General features: G+C 27.4%; 1 protein-coding gene across 2 annotated transcripts in view; it reads right to left on the reverse strand.

Moving 5' to 3' along the window:
- The window catches only part of LOC107450552 (lysosomal alpha-glucosidase), a 47885-nt gene that overhangs the window by 19399 nt on the left and 7181 nt on the right, over positions 1-21305 (reverse strand). For both annotated transcript variants that reach the window (XM_016066375.4, XM_016066374.3), the window contains exons 3-12: positions 18500-18651; positions 16056-16224; positions 14399-14495; positions 13854-13966; positions 11127-11252; positions 8411-8542; positions 6428-6538; positions 3330-3443; positions 2641-2725; positions 711-840 (exon numbers count right to left, since the gene is read on the reverse strand). In XM_016066375.4, coding sequence (XP_015921861.1) covers positions 711-840; positions 2641-2725; positions 3330-3443; positions 6428-6538; positions 8411-8542; positions 11127-11252; positions 13854-13966; positions 14399-14495; positions 16056-16224; positions 18500-18651 — 1229 coding nt within the window. The remainder of the gene's footprint in view (positions 1-710; positions 841-2640; positions 2726-3329; positions 3444-6427; positions 6539-8410; positions 8543-11126; positions 11253-13853; positions 13967-14398; positions 14496-16055; positions 16225-18499; positions 18652-21305) is intronic.

Raw genomic sequence — 21305 nt, forward strand, 5'->3', positions numbered from 1 at the left:
TTAAATAAGGTGTTAAATAAGGCGACAGATAACAACCAACATTTTTAGCAGCCAAAATCTATAAAAAATAAATAAGTACAACCACATTTTTTTTTCAAAATATTTAGTCAGTTTCCTAAAAGAAGAAATAAAAATTTTCTTCTTTTATAATTAAAAAATGCAAGATGGATTAATAATTATTGCTTAACACATCAGTTATTATACTTGACATTAATATTTTGATTTATAAAGCCTTGGCATTATTTTAAGACATCAATTATCAAAATAATAGATAATTCCTTGTGAAAAAACATTTTAATCATTGAAATTGATAGAAATATTTTTTGATTTCTGACATTACTTCAGCATATGCATTGTACAATTTAGCAATAATTAACCACTAACATGAAAACACTTTTATCATTATTATACATATTTCATCATTAACCTTTGAAAGGTAAGAGGAAAAGTTTCTAAATTACAACTTTTTGTATTCCTTTTTAAGAAAACAATCCTACACTATTCAAGTTAATAACAAAAAAAACTGTTATTTGGGATACATATGCTCAATATATACATTAACATTTGATATATACCAAAAAACATAAATTTTTTTTTTTTTTTGAAGTAAGAAATTTTAAAGAACTTTATTAAAAATATTCTATGAAAATAAAAATAAGTAATAAGATAACTTTTAAATAAACAAAATTCCAGAAGGGAAAAAGGCTGACCTGTAAGTTACATTAGATTGGAAATAGCCATATAAATTATGTATATCATAGTGCTTCCCAACACTATGAACAGCATCCATGCAAATAGTTTTTTCAAACAATTTACCACCGAGTATTGAACCGTGCACCCCTGAAAAACGGTAAATAAAAAATATATTATGATTGCAAATCCTTGTTTAAAAATTAAAGTTGAAGTTGTATTATTTTGCAACTTTTTGATAGTTATGGACATTGCAATTATTTTCAAGCCTGTATTAGCTGCAAAGCAAACTAGTTTCTCTAATGTAAGAGAAAAACATTATCAGAATTTTAAGTATTTTTAAAAGCACTTGCGGGCGTATTATGTAAATTTATAAAATCGCGTAAACTTTTGGGTATTTTATAAATACTATAAGTTTATTAAGTAAATTATAACTTAATAGTCAACATTGTTTTTTTTTACAACGCTTGTTTCTATAAAGTATTTCTCTGAATAACAATCTTCCCTATTGCAATATAACATATTTTAAAAAATGAGATATTTATTAAAAAATTTCCAATTGATTTTTAATTGGGACTTAACTTATATTTAATCATTCGATTTTTTGATTAATTTTTTTATTATTTGGTTACTTGTTTTGTTATTTGCTATGTGTCTAGGGCAAAAAAAAATGTGAGCAATGTCATAACAGAGCAATGTCCTTAATTATTATACATATAAGTAGCTGACTATAAATAAGTTTTAATAAAAATACTTACGAAAAAAGTTTTTTTCCTATTAATACACATACAAAACCAACAAAAACTAATCAAAAGAAAAAAATAAATCAGATCAAGTAATAATTGATAATTTGTAAATGAACATTAGTAAATGCGGGATAAGCATGTCATAACGGATAATAAATGGCATACTTCCAAAACAGTTCCCAACTGCAGGCATCTCACTTACACCCAGTTTTTCTCCAAACTATTCTAGATTTTGTGAAGGAAAAGCGACAACATCTCCCATAACAGTGTAATTAAAAATGTAAGTTGCTGTCATATTTCCATAGTCTGATATACAATAAACATTTTATTTTGTTGGCAAGATGATTATAATGTAGGCACCCTAAATAATGTTAAGATCAAAAAACCTTTACTAAAACTTGAAAAGATACTTTTTAAATACGTATAAGCAAAATAAACTCATTCGTTTAAAAAGTTTACAGAAATGAAAATTTTTAATCAAAATTTGATTTCAATTTAATAGAAATCCAAGTTTACAATTTTGGAACTTATCACCTGAAAAAATTTGCTACCAGATGAATAGTTTTGTCCACATTTGAAAAGCTTTAAGAAAAGGATAGTTACTTAAAGTTAAAACAAAACTTAATTTCGAGCCTGTTAGTAATAACCTATTCTGAGGAACGTAAAGGTATATGTGCCAGCATAGGCCATACATAACAAACTTTAGAATCTAGATAAATTGAATATATATGGCCACATCTGTATAATAAGCAAATTTCTTCTTCTTCTTCAGCATGACAGCCCCTTACAGGCCTTGGCTGCCTCAACCATGCGTAGCCTCCAGCGCCTAGCACAAATTTATTTCAAGCAATTGTTATAAAAATTTACTGTTTTATGTTTGCTATTTAAAAATATTTTTTAACTATATTTCTTCTAAATGTTTGATTTTATTCATCTGAATTATAAGAAAAAAACAGTCCACCAGAGTCAAATAAATAACCATTTGGTACACAGCTGATTTTTGATCAGATTTAATCGGGTACCAGCTAACTTATATATTTTATTTCCCTGTAGGTTTCATAAGTAATTTATTTTATCTTCTCAAATTTCTAACTTAAATAGATTTAAAAATGGTTCAAAAACATAACTAAAGGCTTACAAAAAATAAGTTACATTAAAAAAACAAAGATGATTACAAAAATAAGACATAAAAGAAAAGACATACCAACTCCATAAGGTGGATAATTCAAAGAATTTCTACCACAGCCATTCAAAGAACCATCTACAAAATTTGATGGTTCATTCTTATCCTTTAAAAAAATTTAATTATAAGCATACATAAGTAAATATTTACATTTGAGGTACATTTAAATGAAGCACTTTTATTCATACACATTCTACATTATGTTTTCTTAAAATGCAAGCATTTTAACCAGGGGAAAAAAATCAGAACTACTACACAAGTAAAGAAGTTTCAAAATATAAAGAAAAACCCCAAAGAAAGAATTGGGGACATTATTATTATTAGCATTGAAAATACTTTCTCACTTTTTATAAAGTGCATACAATTACATATCATTTATTGCATTAAATATTAATGCATTTTAATCTTATAAAGAAAATATCCATCTGTAAATCACTCATAATCTTTGAATCTAGGGAAGAGATTGAGGGAACAAATAAATAGAAATAAATTCAATAAAGTGAAAAAATGTAAAATTGTGAGTCATGAGTTTTAGAATATTTAATATAAAGCATATATGTAGCAAACAAAAAGATTAATGTTTAATTTTTTACAATACCGTTAAAATAGTTCTTACAAAAGAGAACGATGCACGGATTGATCATATCCCTACAAACTTTAAAAAAAAGTGCAATGTTTAAAGATAATTTTAAGTGATAGTAAATACTTACAAGCCAAAGTCCATCAAATTTGACAAACTTCCTGAATTCGGTGCACATTTGTGTCCAGTAAGGTCTAACATCTGGATTTGTAAAATCTGGATAGTATACTTTTCCCGGCCACATCTAAACATCAAATAAAACACCAATAAATACAACTCATGAACAAAGAAATGATGGAACACATTTGATTTGATTTTATCAGCAGATGATCACATTTTACATCAAATTTACGGTAAAATGTCTAATTCTACTTTTTTTTAAAAATTAAAATGTAAAAGAACGAATTGGAATTACATACACACATATTCCTTTTAACTCTGAATTGGAGCATAGTGTGTCAATTATAGCTCTATATCTCACTATATTTGTGGCCAGATATTTTGTCTCTTTCCATGTCTTGCCTATTGTTTTCAATTCCTTTATAATCACTCTTCGCCAAGTATTTCTAAGTCTTCTTCTATTGCTTCAGAGATTTCCAAATAACTGTTAATAACTTGTTTTAAATTTCAAAAACTTATTCCACTTAAAATTTCTCAAGTTTAAGCAGAGTATGATAAACCCATTTCTATAAGCGTTTTATATTTCCTGTGCAAGTGGTTCCTGTGTTGCTTTTCTGAGCATTTCTGTGTTACAAATTTAATGGAATCACTTGATACAGTTTCTCCTTAAACTGTTGTTAATAAATACTTAAAGTTTTTAATTTTATTTTCATTGCAATGCCATGTCTCCAATCCATAGAGTAGGACAAATTTAACATTAGTATTGAAAATTCTAATTTTTGTATCATTTGCTGTGTTTGTTTATTGAGGATAGCATAACTGCTTAGGGATTTGTTTAATCTATTTACTATACCTTCATCAGTTCCTCCTTTGCTGTCAATTATACTAATTTTTAGTTTATTTTGCAAAATATATGATCTAATTGTTTTGGATTAATTTTCAAAATTATAGTTTTATTTTCATTGATAATATGCTCCATTTTCTTTGCCTGTATGTTTAAAATACTTGTATTTGCTCTTGAAGGGTTATAAATTAATGTTTTACTGTCATTACTTAGAAAACATATTAAATGGCTACTATTTAAATTTTTTTTAAAATTCACGAATTTTTTTTCAGTTGTTGCCTTTTAGTTATCACAAATTTAAAAATGGTACAAGAAAGTTAAAGTCTCTAAGATAAAACTCTTACATATAACTATTTTCATACAGGTATAGGACAAAATAATAGGAACACCTGTGAAAAAATGAAAATATTTTATTAATAAGGAGTTGGGCCACCTTTGGCCAGGATGACAGCTTGCATTCAGCGTGGGATTGACAAATAAAGGTCTTGAACAAAGTTTATTGGAATTTGCAGCCATTCCTCTTGCAGGGCAGTCTCGAGTTCAGAGAATGTGCGTGGAGGAGGAAACCGAGCACGGACTTTTTTCTCCAAAAAACCCCACAAAGGCTCAATGATATTGAGATCAGGGGACTGAGGACACCACGTTAGAAGGTCAACTTCATCATTATTCTCATTTAACCATGTTTGAACATAGTGAGACGTGTGAACAGGGGCGTTGTCATCTTGGAACACAGGACGTTCTCCCGGAAAGAGAGTATGAAGCATAGGGTAAAGATGATCTGCAAGAATGCTTCGGTAATGGTCCTTTTTGACCACCCCCCTCAAGACAACGAGAGGCCCCAATCCACAAACAGATATAGCGCCCCACACCATCACAGAACCTCCTCCATGTTTCACGGTTGGAACCAGGCAGTCAACATGAAATGCTTCTGCCAGCGTTTGCCACATGAACACACTTCCGGTGGTCTGGAATAGTGTAAAGGAGGATTCATCAGACCAGATGACTTATTCCCATTGCAGTTGTGTCCATTTTAGGTGGTCTTGGCACCACTGTAGTCTCTTCAAAGCATTCCGCGCCGAAACTAACTGTTTTGGAATAGCTACTCTGCCATGAATGTTAGCAGCATGCAACTCCCGTCGAATAGTTTTCATGGATACAGGGTTCTGAAGGTGGGTATTCACCTCGGATGTTATCACCGGCAGTGTAGTCTTCCGTTTTCGAGCGACTATCCTCTTCAACACCCGTCTATTACGGTCTGACAACTTCGACTTCCTGCCGCTGTTGTGCCTCACCGAAGACACCTTACCAAACTTTGTGTATGCCAACAGAGTCCTTGAAACACCTACAAGGTTTGCTGTTCTGGACACGGACGCTCCAGTCAGGCGAGCTCCGATTATCATGCCTCTTTTAAGGTCAGAGAGGTCGGACATAATCTCGTTTTGTTACAAACAGATTTTTCTCTTGCAAATCTCACACTGCCAAATGCTAGACAGATACCTTGCCTTTCATCACCACTAGGTGGCACATTGTTGCGACATGTGCCCGCCGCTTATTGGACGGTCAAAAAGGACTCCATTCTTTCACAGGTGGTCCTATTATTTTGTCCTATACCTGTATTATTTATTTTAGTTTTATAAAGAATTTTAAATTCTATATTTAAGAGTCGATTTGAATATTTATATTCAACAGTGTACTTTGATTATGCAAATCAGTACGCTGTTTGTAACTGTAAATTAAATATGTGATTTGTAGTACCATAAATGCTAGTATGTGATTTGTTAACTAAGTATTAATAAAATTTGATTACATTAAAAGTTTCTCATTTAAATAAATATTAATGTTTTACTGTACTCATTTATAGAGAAAATTGTATGGCTACAGTTATTTTTATATTAAATTTTATTACTATTAATCCAATTATTAAAACTAGGTTGTATTTAGGAACTATTTAATTATTTTAATATTTAATATCCCATTTTGAAAAATATCTTCCACTTGGATTGAAAGAAATCAGTTTCTTTCCGAGCTGGTTTTTCCCACTGGGAAAGAAACTCACCATCCCTGGTTAAAACAAAGGTTGGATGCATTTTAAATTATTGCGACACATCACATTTCATTAAAACAAACCACACAACATTTTCATAATTAGTTCTGTTTCATCATGCACATAGAAACATTAAATGTTTTAAATTATATGTTCCATTAAAAACTAAACAAAATAATAGTGGTATATAATACTAAAACTAAAGGAAATTTAAACAAACCTGTCCTTCAAGGTAAGAATCATTAACTTTAACAAAAATTCCTCTGTTCATTCCTACATCCAAAGCAGGGTAATTTGATTCAAGTGTTTTATTGCTAGCCACAACTGGGTCCTAAAAAAGAGAATAAGAAAATCATCATCGAACATAAATTTTAACTGAATTACTATTTTTATTCAATATAATATATAATGATAAAATCGTATAATTAAGTTGAATCTATTTTTAAAAAAGGAGAGATTAAATTGCATTATAATATACATTTAGAATAGGTGGCAATTGTACATTTATATAGTTACAGCAGTTTATTTATCCTCGGATGTATTTAAAACAAGAATAATTTGTACTTTAATTTTTGGAAAAGTAGAAAAATTTCCATTAATTTGTTTAATAAAAATGGTTTTTTTTTATATCTAATTCAAGGAAGGGATAATTACATAGCTATATAAACATAGTATTGATTCATTAATGGTATATCATTGCTTGAGAAAAGATTGTTATTGTCACAAGATTATTATAAAACTACCTTAGACATCTAAAATACAAATGTTTTCAAAAAGAAAAATTTAATTGTAGCTGAGCTACTAATTTTCCAAGCTTCAATTTATGTTTATATTTATATTTAAAAATAAAAATTGGTACTCTTGCAATTATTATAAGTTTTTAATTAAAAATTTAAAGATAATAAATAAAAAAAAGCTACAAGAAAAAGAGCTGAAAGATTTAGTTTTTTCAGTTCTTAATAAAAATTGAGGTCAATAAGAACAAAATTCAATGATTAAATTTCTGGAAAAGTAAAAAATTTCCATTAGTTTGTTTCATAAATGTAGTCTTTTTCTATAAAATTCTACGAGGGTATATTCACGTATTTAGCTATATAAACATAGTATTGATTCATTAATGGAATATAATTGCTTGGGAAAAGATTGCTATTGTCTCAAGATTATTATAAAACTACCTTAGACATCTAAAAGAAAATTTTCAAAATTAAAAATATAATTATAGCTAAGTTTTTAATTTTTCAAGCTTTAATTTTTATATATATACACATATATGTGTGTGTGTTTAACAAACAAATGTTTTCAAAAAGAAAAATATAATTGCAGCTGAACTTCTAATTTTTCAAGCTTCAATTTATGTTTATACAGTACAGAACCCGTTATCCGGAAATCAGAAAGCTGGAAAACCAAAAAACCGGAACAAAATTCGATAATTTTTTTTAATTTTTTCCTCATAAGATTTTAGGATTTTCTTTCTTTTTTGAAAGATATTCACCATACCATCATTTTAGAAATAATCATTACTGTATTACTTCATCGTTTTTTCTTCTTTTTAAGATTATTTCCTAATATTTTTTTTTTTAGTTGGGTTTAACAATATAAAAGAAACGGTTTTTTGTACCGATTCAGAAAACCGGAAAAATCAGTTATCCGGAATAGCGATGGTTCCGATCGTTCTGGATAATCAGTTCCCTACTATATATAAAAAAACAACTCTCTTGCAATTATTATTAGTTTTTAATTTAAAGTTTTGAGGAAATAAATTAAATAAAAGGAACAAGAAAAAAATGAAAAGATAGCTGAAAGTTGTGGTTTAAAGTTCTTAATAAAAATTAAGGTCCTGAATAACAAAATTGAATATAAACTTTTTAAAAAGCTTACTGTTAGTAACAAACAACTACACTATATAAATAGTAAAATAAGACTATCAACTACGCTGTTTTTCACTCAACAAATAAAGTTACACACTTTTTACTTTAGAAAAAGAAATTATCTTGAAGTGAGATCTAGGAAACATGTAGTCAAATAGCAAAGTACAATTATAAAATTTACAGGGTGTATTAAAATAACCACACTTAACATATATTTTTAAAATCAATGTCAAAAATTATGTGAACAAAACTGGGTAACTGTTCATGTATAAAATATGAGCATCAAATAAAAAATAATTTTAATATAAAATAAATCATATCAGAAAAATTATTACCAGCAGAATGATAACTTTTTTGCCCTTCTCATGAAGTTCATCAATGAAAACTGGTAAATCTTGAAAATGCTTGCTATCATATGTGAAATCTTTGTAGCTGCTCATGTAATCTATGTCAAAATATTGAACATCCTAAAATGAGGCAAATCAAATAAAAAATATAGGTATAAAATTAAACTTTTCTCTCTTATAAATAATGAACAAATTATGTTGTACATTAACAAGACATATCTCTATTGATAGTTCAAAGTATCTTAATGTTATTAGGTTACTATATATATATATATATATATATATATANAAAACAATTGCGAAAACTAATTTGTGAGCGGATTTATTAATAAACTATGTTTGAATTTAAATGCTATTTCATGCAGAGGAAAATATTAATTTTAATATTAATTACAGTAATGGCAAGTTTCTTAAACTTTCAACTACAAAAAAAGATTGCAAATTACTTATTGATCAATTGGTCAAAAAAAGTACACATTTAAATATTGTTTAATCTTTATGAATAAAATGAATTAATGTAAGATAAATAAAGAAGAGATAGGGAATGTCTAGATTCCCTTAATGAATAGTTAGTAATATAAAAATTTAAATAAAATATTATACTATACAGCAAAATATAAAACTATATCATAATTTAAATATGAAAAACTTAGCAAATCTGACCATAGAAATCTTAAACTAATAACTTTACAAAAATGAATTAGTGATTGATCCTCTAATAAACCAGAATTCAAAAGTAAGTAAAAATGATAGTAAAAGCATTTATTTTCCTATCTTGTTTTCAGAATAAAACATCCATGACTTCACTACTTATTAACAGCTATAACTCTCATTCTATACAGCCACTATGAATAAACCTAAACAGCATGAACAAAAATGTGAGAATTTAAATAAAAACCCAGCAAATTTTAAAACTGGTCTTCATTTTTGCTTAATTCAATTTACATACTTATACTAGATTAAACCTAAACAACATAATTAGAGCACACACTTCACCTAACTATGGCCAATTCCCAGCCCTATTTTTTAGAGCTTTTATCTTTTAATGGCCAAGATATGTAACCCCCCCCCCTCCTGGTCAGATGACGTGGAGAACTGGTAATTCTCTCTCCAAACTTCCATGGACTACAACCAATGACGGGACTTTCCGCCACAACAAATTGACTGTGCAACTTGCTGCATATACATGCTGGCTGTCGTCTGCCAGGACTGAACTCATTTTACATAGCAGTCTAACCAGACGAGTGAGATACGCCTTGTGCAGCTGGAGTGCTTAATTAGAGCACATATAATGATACTGCGCATATGATATAAAAACAGATATACAGTAGTTTCGATTGCGTGAACAAGGACTTTTCTCAGTCTTGAAATACAGAACAAATGCTAATGAATGATATTCATTCTGTGTTTTGATACAGAAGAAAGTTCTTGTTTATAAAACCAAAACTATGACATGTCTATTTTCAAATAAATTTTAGAGCTCTCTTTTATATATATATTACTAAGTATCCCTTATCTTCATTTAGACAAACACAACTATTTTTTTTCCCTGTATAAGAAACAGTTGTGTATATATGTTAATAAGTTGTGATAGTTACATAGATTTAACTCAATATATATATATCAGAAACAGTATGACAAGGTAATATTTGCCCTAGTACCACACACAGGAATTTTCTTCTCTTTTTGGATTACACTACAAAATAAAAGCCAAACACCAACTATGTGGATCAGCTACTTCAATATTTGTAACCTGTGTGTTTAACTAGCTCAGTTCAAATACTTTAGGAATGTCAAACTTAAGTAGGTTCATCTTACTCCACTCATGTCCATTGCCACTTTTTAGCAGAGTAAAATAAGTGCAAAAAATAAATAAATAGAATAAAAAGTTAAAGAACTTTTTTTAATACTCATACTAAGTTTTTTAAGCTGTAATCTAAAATTTGACAGCTAGTAATCAAATTTATTGACTCATTTATTCAAAAATATACGTTTTCGATATATGTATTAACGTAAATTAAGTTCTACTTCAGACTATAAAAAATGTTGAGTGGTGTATTAGTATTATTGCTTTTTATGGAGGATTAATAATGTGGTGTCATCATATTGTATGATAGCACCAATGAGATAGATGTCTTACAGTCACATCACTCCAAATGCAAGCATAGTAGCACACAGATAATCTTCAATTATTTTTACAGGAGCATGAATTGTTCTAACTTTGTAATCCCTTAATTCTTTTTCACATGTTATCGTCCTGTATAAAATAACGTGGTATAAATACATTCTAGAATCATGCAATGCTTAATGACGAAGTTAATTTAAATAATGAATCATTTAAAAGTAAAATAAAAATATTTCTAAAGCAGAATTAAAAGTGCTTAGAGCATTACAATGAGAGGTCTCATTTTCAAATAGCTCTTCTGAGCAATTTTGGTGAAAATCACCATAATTTACAATTTGGTAATCTAAGCACTAATTAATTTCTTTGTATTGTGTTGCATTCTTTTGCATAATCCAGAAACTTATAAAGTATCTCTTTGGAAACAATGCAAAGTAGTAGTTTTAAATAAAAAAAAGTCTCCTTTGGAAAGAGTAGGGCTTATTGTTATAACTCCCAAGCCCTTAAATTAGTTTAGTATTCCGTCAGACTGTCACAAATTGGAAGAGTTTATACAAAAAAATTTCAGAGAATTGCACCTACGAAGGGCACTTTTGCATCCATATTACGCTGTGTAACTGTTTTCACGTCATCAATAGAGTTGTAGCCCCATCTAGAAAGTTGAAAACCAAGAGCCCAATATGGTGGCATAACAGGTAATCCTATGATCTGTAAGTAATTTGGAAAAATAAAACTAAATCTAGAAACATTAATAGTTATTGTAAACTGCATATTTAAAATGATTAACATAATGCATAAAGTATGGATGAAATATCATTATTTTTTACAAGTCAGTACATGTTTTCTGAATAATAACAAGTTTAGCTTCAAAAAAGAATTTTTTTTTCTCCTACATATCCTCATTTTTAATAAATATTTCACAGAAATGCATCACACCATTTACAGTTTCAGAATAAGAAGACAATACAATATTTTATAAGATCACAAAATAATTTTTTTTTTTTTTAAATGGAAAAACATAATAAACAAAAAAGTTAAAAGAATGTGTTTGAAAACAATTGCGAAAACTAATTTGTGAGCGGATTTATTAATAAACTATGTTTGAATTTAAATGCTATTTCATGCAGAGGAAAATATTAATTTTAATATTAATTACAGTAATGGCAAGTTTCTTAAACTTTCAACTACAAAAAAAGATTGCAAATTACTTATTGATCAATTGGTCAAAAAAAGTACACATTTAAATATTGTTTAATCTTTATGAATAAAATGAATTAATGTAAGATAAATAAAGAAGAGATAGGGAATGTCTAGATTCCCTTAATGAATAGTTAGTAATATAAAAATTTAAATAAAATATTATACTATACAGCAAAATATAAAACTATATCATAATTTAAATATGAAAAACTTAGCAAAACTGACCATAGAAATCTTAAACTAATAACTTTACAAAAATGAATTAGTGATTGATCCTCTAATAAACCAGAATTCAAAAGTAAGTAAAAATGATAGTAAAAGCATTTATTTTCCTATCTTGTTTTCAGAATAAAACATCCATGACTTCACTACTTATTAACAGCTATAACTCTCATTCTATACAGCCACTATGAATAAACCTAAACAGCATGAACAAAAATGTGAGAATTTAAATAAAACCCAGCAAATTTTAAAACTGGTCTTCATTTTTGCTTAATTCAATTTACATACTTATACTAGATTAAACCTAAACAACATAATTAGAGCACACACTTCACCTAACTATGGCCAATTCCCAGCCCTATTTTTTAGAGCTTTTATCTTTTAATGGCCAAGATATGTAACCCCCCCCCCTCCTGGTCAGATGACGTGGAGAACTGGTAATCCTCTCTCCAAACTTCCATGGACTACAACCAATGACGGGACTTTCCGCCACAACAAATTGACTGTGCAACTTGCTGCATATACATGCTGGCTGTCGTCTGCCAGGACTGAACTCATTTTACATAGCAGTCTAACCAGACGAGTGAGATACGCCTTGTGCAGCTGGAGTGCTTAATTAGAGCACATATAATGATACTGCGCATATGATATAAAAACAGATATACAGTAGTTTCGATTGCGTGAACAAGGACTTTTCTCAGTCTTGAAATACAGAACAAATGCTAATGAATGATATTCATTCTGTGTTTTGATACAGAAGAAAGTTCTTGTTTATAAAACCAAAACTATGACATGTCTATTTTCAAATAAATTTTAGAGCTCTCTTTTATATATATATTACTAAGTATCCCTTATCTTCATTTAGACAAACACAACTATTTTTTTTTCCCTGTATAAGAAACAGTTGTGTATATATGTTAATAAGTTGTGATAGTTACATAGATTTAACTCATTTCGGGAAACATGAGAGTAAAGAAACATTTATATATTTTCTCTTTTCTGAGAAAGAAATTAATCTGCTAAATTTTGTTTAAAAATTCTAGCAAATAGTGCCTAACCTTTTTATCAATCCAATGATTTAAAGTTTTATTTCACTAATTTATATATTTTTAAAGTTTGTGATATAATTAATATCTTGGCAATAAAGTTATTTTCCAACATCCTTAAAAATATAATGCATCAAAAAATATTTTACAACAGTAGAAATAAAGCGGAAAACTGATACCTAAAATTACAACAATTGTAGATAAAGTAAGAAAACCTTGCAATACAATCAATTGATAGTGGATTTTAAAGATAAGTGTTGCTTTTAAGTTAAATACTGCAGTTTATTATAATTGAAATTCACAGTGTTTGTTCATACTTTAAAAAATGCATATTTCTGTTAATGTAATTTTTTTTTTTTACATCCTCTTTTAAATTTGGAGAAAAAGGGACAACAACAATATTTATTTTGCTAGAAAGAAAGTCAAGAAATATTTGTGACATCAATAAAAAACTAAATATAATAAATTCTTTTAATAGAAGAAATTTTTATACACATAATTTTTGTTTATTCTTTGCTAGTTTTTCTGGGAATGAATTGTAATAATTTTCAAAATGATTTAATACTTTGCTTATTTGTAACTAGACGAATTGATATGTTTTTAATTATAGGATATTTAAAAATACAATAAAAGATAGACCATCTAAAATTCCAATAAGTGCAAAACTCAAGTAACCAAAATCTTCAAAAAATCTATAAAAATTTAAAGAATTTTGTCAATACAGTTCAAGCGGAATTTCGAACATGTACTATAAACTAGCAAAGAATCACATATAAATCTTCCCTCTTTAAATTTCATTTAAATATTAAACAAGAATTTAGTTAATTTTTTTTAACTTTACTTCAAAATATTGTTTCACTACTTCTTCTGGTGATGGTCCCATCAATATATAGAAGTCAAGAATACCACCAATGGTTCGGAAGGTTAAGGCTGGTGCAGGTTGAAGAATAATTTCTGCAATGCATAAGAATCATATTTAAATGTCATAAGCCTGGTGCTAAATATCAATATCTTATGTTATATCATCTAGATCTAGTTAAGAAATTTAAATCATGAAATTAAAAAAATTGAAATATATTAAATCATTATAATATAGACCCTATTGTGGCAACAAATAATACCATTTTCTCTCGCAAATCACAAGTAGTTTATGTTTACACTGAATAAAGAAATGAATATTTAAGTATTTTGTACGCAAAGTTAAACTAAAGAACAGTAACTTAAGCACTGGAAGTGTCGGCGAAGTATTTGAAATTTAAATGACATTTCTGTGAAGAAAAATCAAAAAATAAACAATGAATAAAAAAAAATAGACAACAGAACAATTTTTTACTTATTAAAAACATTGTTTCCTAAAAATATAATATAAATTATAAATTATATTACCCATAGCATTGCTGTTTAGTAAAAAAACACCATGAGCATTTCCATCATCTTCAATATTCATATAAAAAGGATGAACGCCATAAAGATTACTCTCAGTCTGAAATTAAGAAGAAGAAAAAAATACTAAAATCATCAAGTAAATGTATTTTTACGACAAAAATCTGTAAAATCTTTTTACTAAAAATATTTTTACAAATCAAAAGTAAATCAAAGAGAATTGATAGCCAATTGAAAATTTGCTAACATAAAAGTTGAATTAATTTTTTATTAAAATTAATTACTTTCCCTAATTCCTTTAAAAACTCATTACAGAAAACTTAATTTTATTACAAAAAAATAATATTAATAATATATAATTTATAACTTAAAATTTTTGGGGACTTAATAAGGTAAATCAAATTAAGACTCTTTGTACTTGAATAAAGAAACATAATAATGAAAATTAAAAATAAACATTATAAAATATTTGGCTACAGGTTTATAACAGTTACTTTCAACACAAATTGTTTTAATTTTAAAGGCAAAATTTTGATAACTAGTCCTGATTATTCCTCCCTCATAACATAACACACTATGTTTTTGCACACTTTCAATTTTGATTTGAACTTTCTATAGTTTCTTAGGTATTCATGAAATAAAAGAAAAAATGCTACTTCTGAAAAATATCACTAATTTTAAGTTAATTCCTTACAAAAAAAAATGCAAAAGGAATAATTAGAACTTATTATAAAAGTTTTACCTTGATATAACTATATCAGGACAATCATTTTTTTTTCAAACCACTTTGATCAAATTAAGCAAAAAAAATATATATATTTAAAAAAAAAAAAGAATAAAGACTTTAAATTCGATAGAAAAATAGCAAATAATTTTTATAACATATAAATTATAAATAGCTTATAATACAGATTTAATTTAAGATATTGTTTAAAATTTACAACTTAAAATTCTATGGGCAATTATAATGTTCAATTTTTCAGACAAAAACATTAACAGCTAATTCGAAATTTGTGCACATAGTCCTATAAAAACTTGCAATTGCCTCAAAGACAACAGAAATAAAAATTTAAAATATTAACAAGAAAATTATCAATGAATTTATAAATAATAGTCCAAAAAATAAACAGAATGATACCCTAACTGTCATTAATTATTATGGTTCTGGTCAATTTAGAAGTTAAAAAATACACCAATTAGGAGCCGCACATTAATATTAAGATGAGAAAAAACAAAAACATTATTGAAATCCAATGAATTATAAAGAGAAAATAAGATTAAAAAAAGAGCATCAAAACATGTCTGATTGCAGGAAAAAAACTGAAAGGAGGGCCTTTAACAATTGTACTACAAACAAACTGGTTTTAATGTTCTAGACAATTCATCTGTTTAAAATGTTTCACATCCTTATTAAATAATATTTAATATATTTTAAATTACATTTTATATTTAAATTTCGTTTTGATGTTTTCCTGTGGAATTCATAGAACTATTCATTGAATGTTGATTACAGAAACTATTCATTGGATGTTGAATACTTTTTTGTTTTTTCCTTGCTCTCAAAAAACATATGTTAAGGGCAGAGAACAGCTACATATTATCTACAAAAACCATTTAACATTGTAACGATTTAAGCATTGTTGAATCATTAAATACTAACATCTGTTGCACCATCACGAGCAAAGAGGCTCAATTTCTTCCAGTTCACGTCGCGTTTGTATTTTGAAGTGGTATGTTCTCCAAATCCATAAATATTTGAACTTGCCAGCATTGTAGAGATCTGAATGTAATGCTCCGAAAAAATCATTCCTGGAATATTGGTGTCAAAACTGTAGGGGAAAAAAGAAAGCATTCTAATATCATTCAAAGAATTGTAATTGAAAGAAGAAGAAAAAGAGTACTTCAAAGATAGCTGCATGCAAATAAATTCAAAAAAAAATTTTTCTTTACTTTTTTGTAACACAAAATAAAATAGATGTTCCAAAAAATAAAAATTAAATAAAAAAAAAAAACTTAGATTTACAGCACCTGGCAAACAGAAAAGTATTGAAATAAGTTATAAACAATGTGTCTGCTTTGAAAGTTGCAGAAGGGTATATGGCTGATGTTTTCTAATAAATAAGTGTTTATTAATTAGAGTTTTTATCGTATTTATAAGGTTTATCTTTTAAACGCTTCAACATCTAATTCTCGTTGCATAGTTCCATTTTTAGAAGATGCAAAAAGTCTTTGGTTCCTTACCAAAGAATAAATTTTAAAATATTTAATTTTAAAATAAAAACTACATTTTTAAACCAACATAACTTAGATATTTCAATTCACTATTTAAGTAAAAATAAAATATGTTTTTCTGTTGCCAAATTGAACAAAAAATATGGGTTTTTTTCAGCATTAATTACATCTGCTGCTAGACCTGAAAATAGCCACTTACCACATGACGAGTAAAGAAAAAAAAGTGGCGACTTGAATTAAATAAACAACCAGTCACTTTTTCTATTCCTTTTTTACTGTGCAATGAATGCACAGTAAAAAAAAAACATTTTAAAAAAGCATGCTGAGGTTAAGTCTGTATGTTTAACTAAATCTTGTCACATATTTATATTATTTTTATTGCTGAATTAACTTTTTATGGTCGAAGATTATTTCTAATATGATTCTTTTCTTGAAATATATAATTTAATCCTAGCAACGAAAAAAAAAAAAGAAAAATGAGGCTATTAAATTCAAAAGACCAGCCAGTATTGGTCACCAACTCATTAGATTTGAGATAAAAAGGGCTACTAAGTTATTAGTCTACCGGCCAGTGGCTACTAACTGAAAATTTGAATTTTCAGGTCTTTACATTATTTTACAGAGCTCATTCTAGGCAGAAAAAAGGGCAGGGTGCAAAAGTTTAAAAAAAGGGCATTATTATTCTAAAAAGGCAATAATTTCTCTCTGTGGGCTTTACACGTTCTATTAAATAACATTGTCAATTAGTAAAAGAATTTTTTTAAAACTTTACTAAAAGTAGCAAAGCAATCATATTAATTACTAATTTTTATTAATAAATTAACATATATATCGAGTTAATGAGCTAATTAGCTTAGTAATTTATTTAAAATGCATGCATATATTAATAAAATTATAAATGTATGTTTTTTGAGTGTCTGTAGTTATGATTTATTAATTAAAATGATTAATAATAATTATGATTTAATAATAGTGGAAGTAACTGCAAACTTTCAACGACAAGTGCAACAAGGGGGTGTGATGGGTATTTTTCCTTTCCCATATAAATCTATGTATTGACAGCAATGACAAACTAAATAAAAAGAGTTAAAAACAACAAAAGTTTAAGAAATCCATTGTAGAGTTTGGGGAAAAAATAAAGACGGGTTAAGGAAAGAAAGGGTATGGAGTCTATTACATCAGGACACTAATTTACTTCAGGGGCAACAGGGTGGATTCTTTTGACTAAAAGGGCAGCAGGGTGCTGCGCCCTGTTTACCCTGCCTAGAATGAGCTCTGTATTTTACATTACTTCGTATGGTACATTATTTTAAGAATAAAAACATTTTCTCTACCATCAGCTAATTTTTTTTTTTCATTATCTCTATGTTGTTATCTCTATGTCTCCAGTTGCACCAAAAAAAAAAATTTAAAAACTAATTGGACAAAATGAAACAAATAAATGCAACATCACAAATTATAAAAATACAAATTACACACAAAAAACTACTACAGCTCTTTTTGAATTTATGTTATCAAATATGCTAGTTTAAGCATATAAATTCCTTAACACATGGCAGATATGACTTTTCACTGAATTACTATTCCTAATTTATTAATCTGTAATACTTGATCAAGAATCTAAAGATAATAAAAATAAAATTACTTATTAAAATTTTTTTTAAATTACAATAAAGCAAACAAATGCAAAATAAAATTTTTCATCACAGTTACTATCTCATTTCTCCTGAAAAAAGAACTAAACTACAGATAGGCAAATGAATATTCAGTATAATCATACTATACAACTATAACGTGGACTTTAAATGTTAGAAGTTTTTTTTTTCATTTACAACAAAGCAAACAAAATTAAAATAAAATATTTTTCATTACATCACTGTTCCTGTGTCATTCCTCTTGACAATAACACCGAACTGTGGATCATTTATAAAATCTATTGAATATTCAGCATAATCAGGAGATTCAGCTGGTGGAAGTGGAACTTCTATAGGGACTTCAAATCGCTTTTTTGCTTTATCTGCAAACTTCAAAAGTTAAATTGAAATAAACTGAGGAAATTAGAAAAAATTATTCAAAGTTCTCAAACAACAGATTATATTATAGCTTATCAATACTAATTTGGTAATAATATATATATATATACAAGACATATCTTTAAAATTATAAAAAGACATGCTGTATCAATGCAAATTTCTAGTACTATGCAATCATTTACAGTTCGAATTATCGACTATAATAAGCAAACAGTGTTAATTTCATTTACAAATTTAGCTTTAACTTTACCTGGATGTTTTTGAAAGAAATTTTTAGAATGCAATATAATAAAAAAGATTCAAAAACTCCTAACAGAGTTAGGTAATTGAGGCAAAGACCAACAATTAAAAAAAGGGGGAGGTAAAAATTAAAATAATCAGCAAAACATAACTGATATTTTTTTTTTTTTTTTAAACGTGGGGAGACAAATTTAATAGGAAAAAATTGCTCAAAATATAATGTTCTCCTGATGCCATAATAAGCATTACAAATTTCCCAGCTTTTAAAATTTCTTTAATTTAATTTTTTTAATCGTTCCTAATCCAATTTCAATTAAATTAAACATATTATTTAATTTTTTATATTTTACAAAATGCAAATATAAATATTTTTTTCTCTTCTTAACAGACAACGTAACGCCTAACTTTTTTTAGAATTCAATACAAATGTATAACTCATTAATTCACTCTTGCAAATAAATCAAACATCAAAATCTATTTTTAACTCTTTATTCCTTAAGTTAATTTATTTCTCATATTAGGTATGTAGTTTCAGTTACAGGGTTATATTAATTCTCATGGTCTTTTTAGTGATTAAGCTGTAGCCAAATTATTTAAAATTTAATATTAAAAACGCAGGGTAGGCTTTGTTTTTGGTTCTTTTATCTCTCGATAAATCACCAACTATGAACCTCTTTCCTAAGCAGTGGCGTGCCAGCCGGGGGGGCAGTCGCCCCCTCTGAAATTTTAGTGAGGGGGCAAACAATATATTTCGCCCCTCCTGAAATTTAAACATTCGAGAAAATAAAATCAAGTAAAATTCCGATTAAAAAATAGTCAAAAAGTAAAATTTTAGAAAAAAGTAACTTTTTAGTTGAACTTTGTAGCTATTTTCCAAGTAAAAAACCTAATATTCCTCTGAAATTTAAGTAAGAGGTTATAATAAATTTAAAGGCCAGAAATAAAGCCAGGTAAAATTGGTAATTTTAGGAAAAAACAAAAATTTTTTTTTCAATTTTGTAGCTTTTTTTCAAAAAGAAAACCTTATTGTCTTCTGAAATTTAATAAAAGGACCTATATTGAATTTCGCCCCTTCTGAAATTTAGACATTCACAAAAATAAAGTCAATTTAAATTAGTAAACTTAAAGGAAGAAAAAAACTTTTTTCAACTTTGAAGCGATTTTCTAAGAAAATTTTTTTATTTAATTCTGAAATTTAAATGAAGGGTGAATAATGTACTTCGCCCCTCTTGAAATTTTGCCATTCGTGATAATAATGTCAAGTTAAATTGATAACTTTAGAAAAAAATAACCATTTCTTTTTCAACTTTAAGGTTATTTTCGAAATCAAAAATTACTTATTTTACTGTGAATTTAAATTGAGGGGGCGAATAACGTGCTTCGCCCCTTCTGAAATTTAGCCATTCTTGAAAACATAGTTAAGTTCAATTGGTAATTTTAAAAAAAGAAAAAGAACTTTTTCTCAACTTTGAAGTTTTTATAAAAAAAATGTAAGAAAAAGAACACTATTTTCCTTTAAAATTCAATTGAGGGGGCGAATAGTGTGCTTCGCCCCTTCTAAAATTTAGCCATTCGTGAAAATAAAATTAAGTTGGTAATTTGGAAGAAGAGAAAAAGAACTTTTTTTCAACTTTAAAGTTTTTTTTTTTTTTTTAAAAAAAAACATTATTTTTGTCTTAAATTTAATTGAAGAGTTTAATTGAAGAGGCGAATACTTAGCCCTTTATAAAATTTAGATATTCGTGAGAATGAAGTCAAGTTCAATTGGTAACTTTAGAAAAAAAGATCCATTTCTTTTTCTACTTTAAAGCTATTTTCGAAATTAAAAACTTTATTTTACTGTGAATTGAAATTGAGGGGGCGAATAATGTGCTTCACCCCTTCTGAAATTTTGCCATTCGTGAAAATAAAGTTAAGTTAAATTGGCAATTTTAGAAAGAAAAAAAAGAACCCTTTTTCAACTTTATTTGTTTTTTTGTTTTTTTTTTAAAGCACTATTTTCTTCTGAAGTTTAATTGAGTGATATTTAGACATTAGACCCCTTTTGATATTTAGACATTCATGAGAATGAAGTCAAGTTAAATTGATAACTTTAGGAAAAAAGCACTATTTTTTCCCCTTTAAAGCTATTTTCTAAGTAAAAAACTTTATTTACCTCTGAAATTTAATTGAAGGGTGAAAAATGTGCTTCGCCCCTTCTGAAATTTAGCCATTCGTGAAAATAATGTCAAGTTAAATTGATAACTTTAGAAAAAAAGCCCTATTTTTTTTTCTACTTTAAAGTTATTTTCGAAATCAAAAACTTTATTTTACTGGGAATTTAAATTAAGGGAGCGAAAAATGTGCTTCGCCCCTTCTGAAATTTAGCCTTTCGTGAAAATAAAGTTAAATTGGTAATTTTAGAA

Source organism: Parasteatoda tepidariorum, chromosome 7 (assembly GCF_043381705.1).
Source record: "Parasteatoda tepidariorum isolate YZ-2023 chromosome 7, CAS_Ptep_4.0, whole genome shotgun sequence".
NCBI lineage: Eukaryota > Metazoa > Arthropoda > Arachnida > Araneae > Theridiidae > Parasteatoda > Parasteatoda tepidariorum.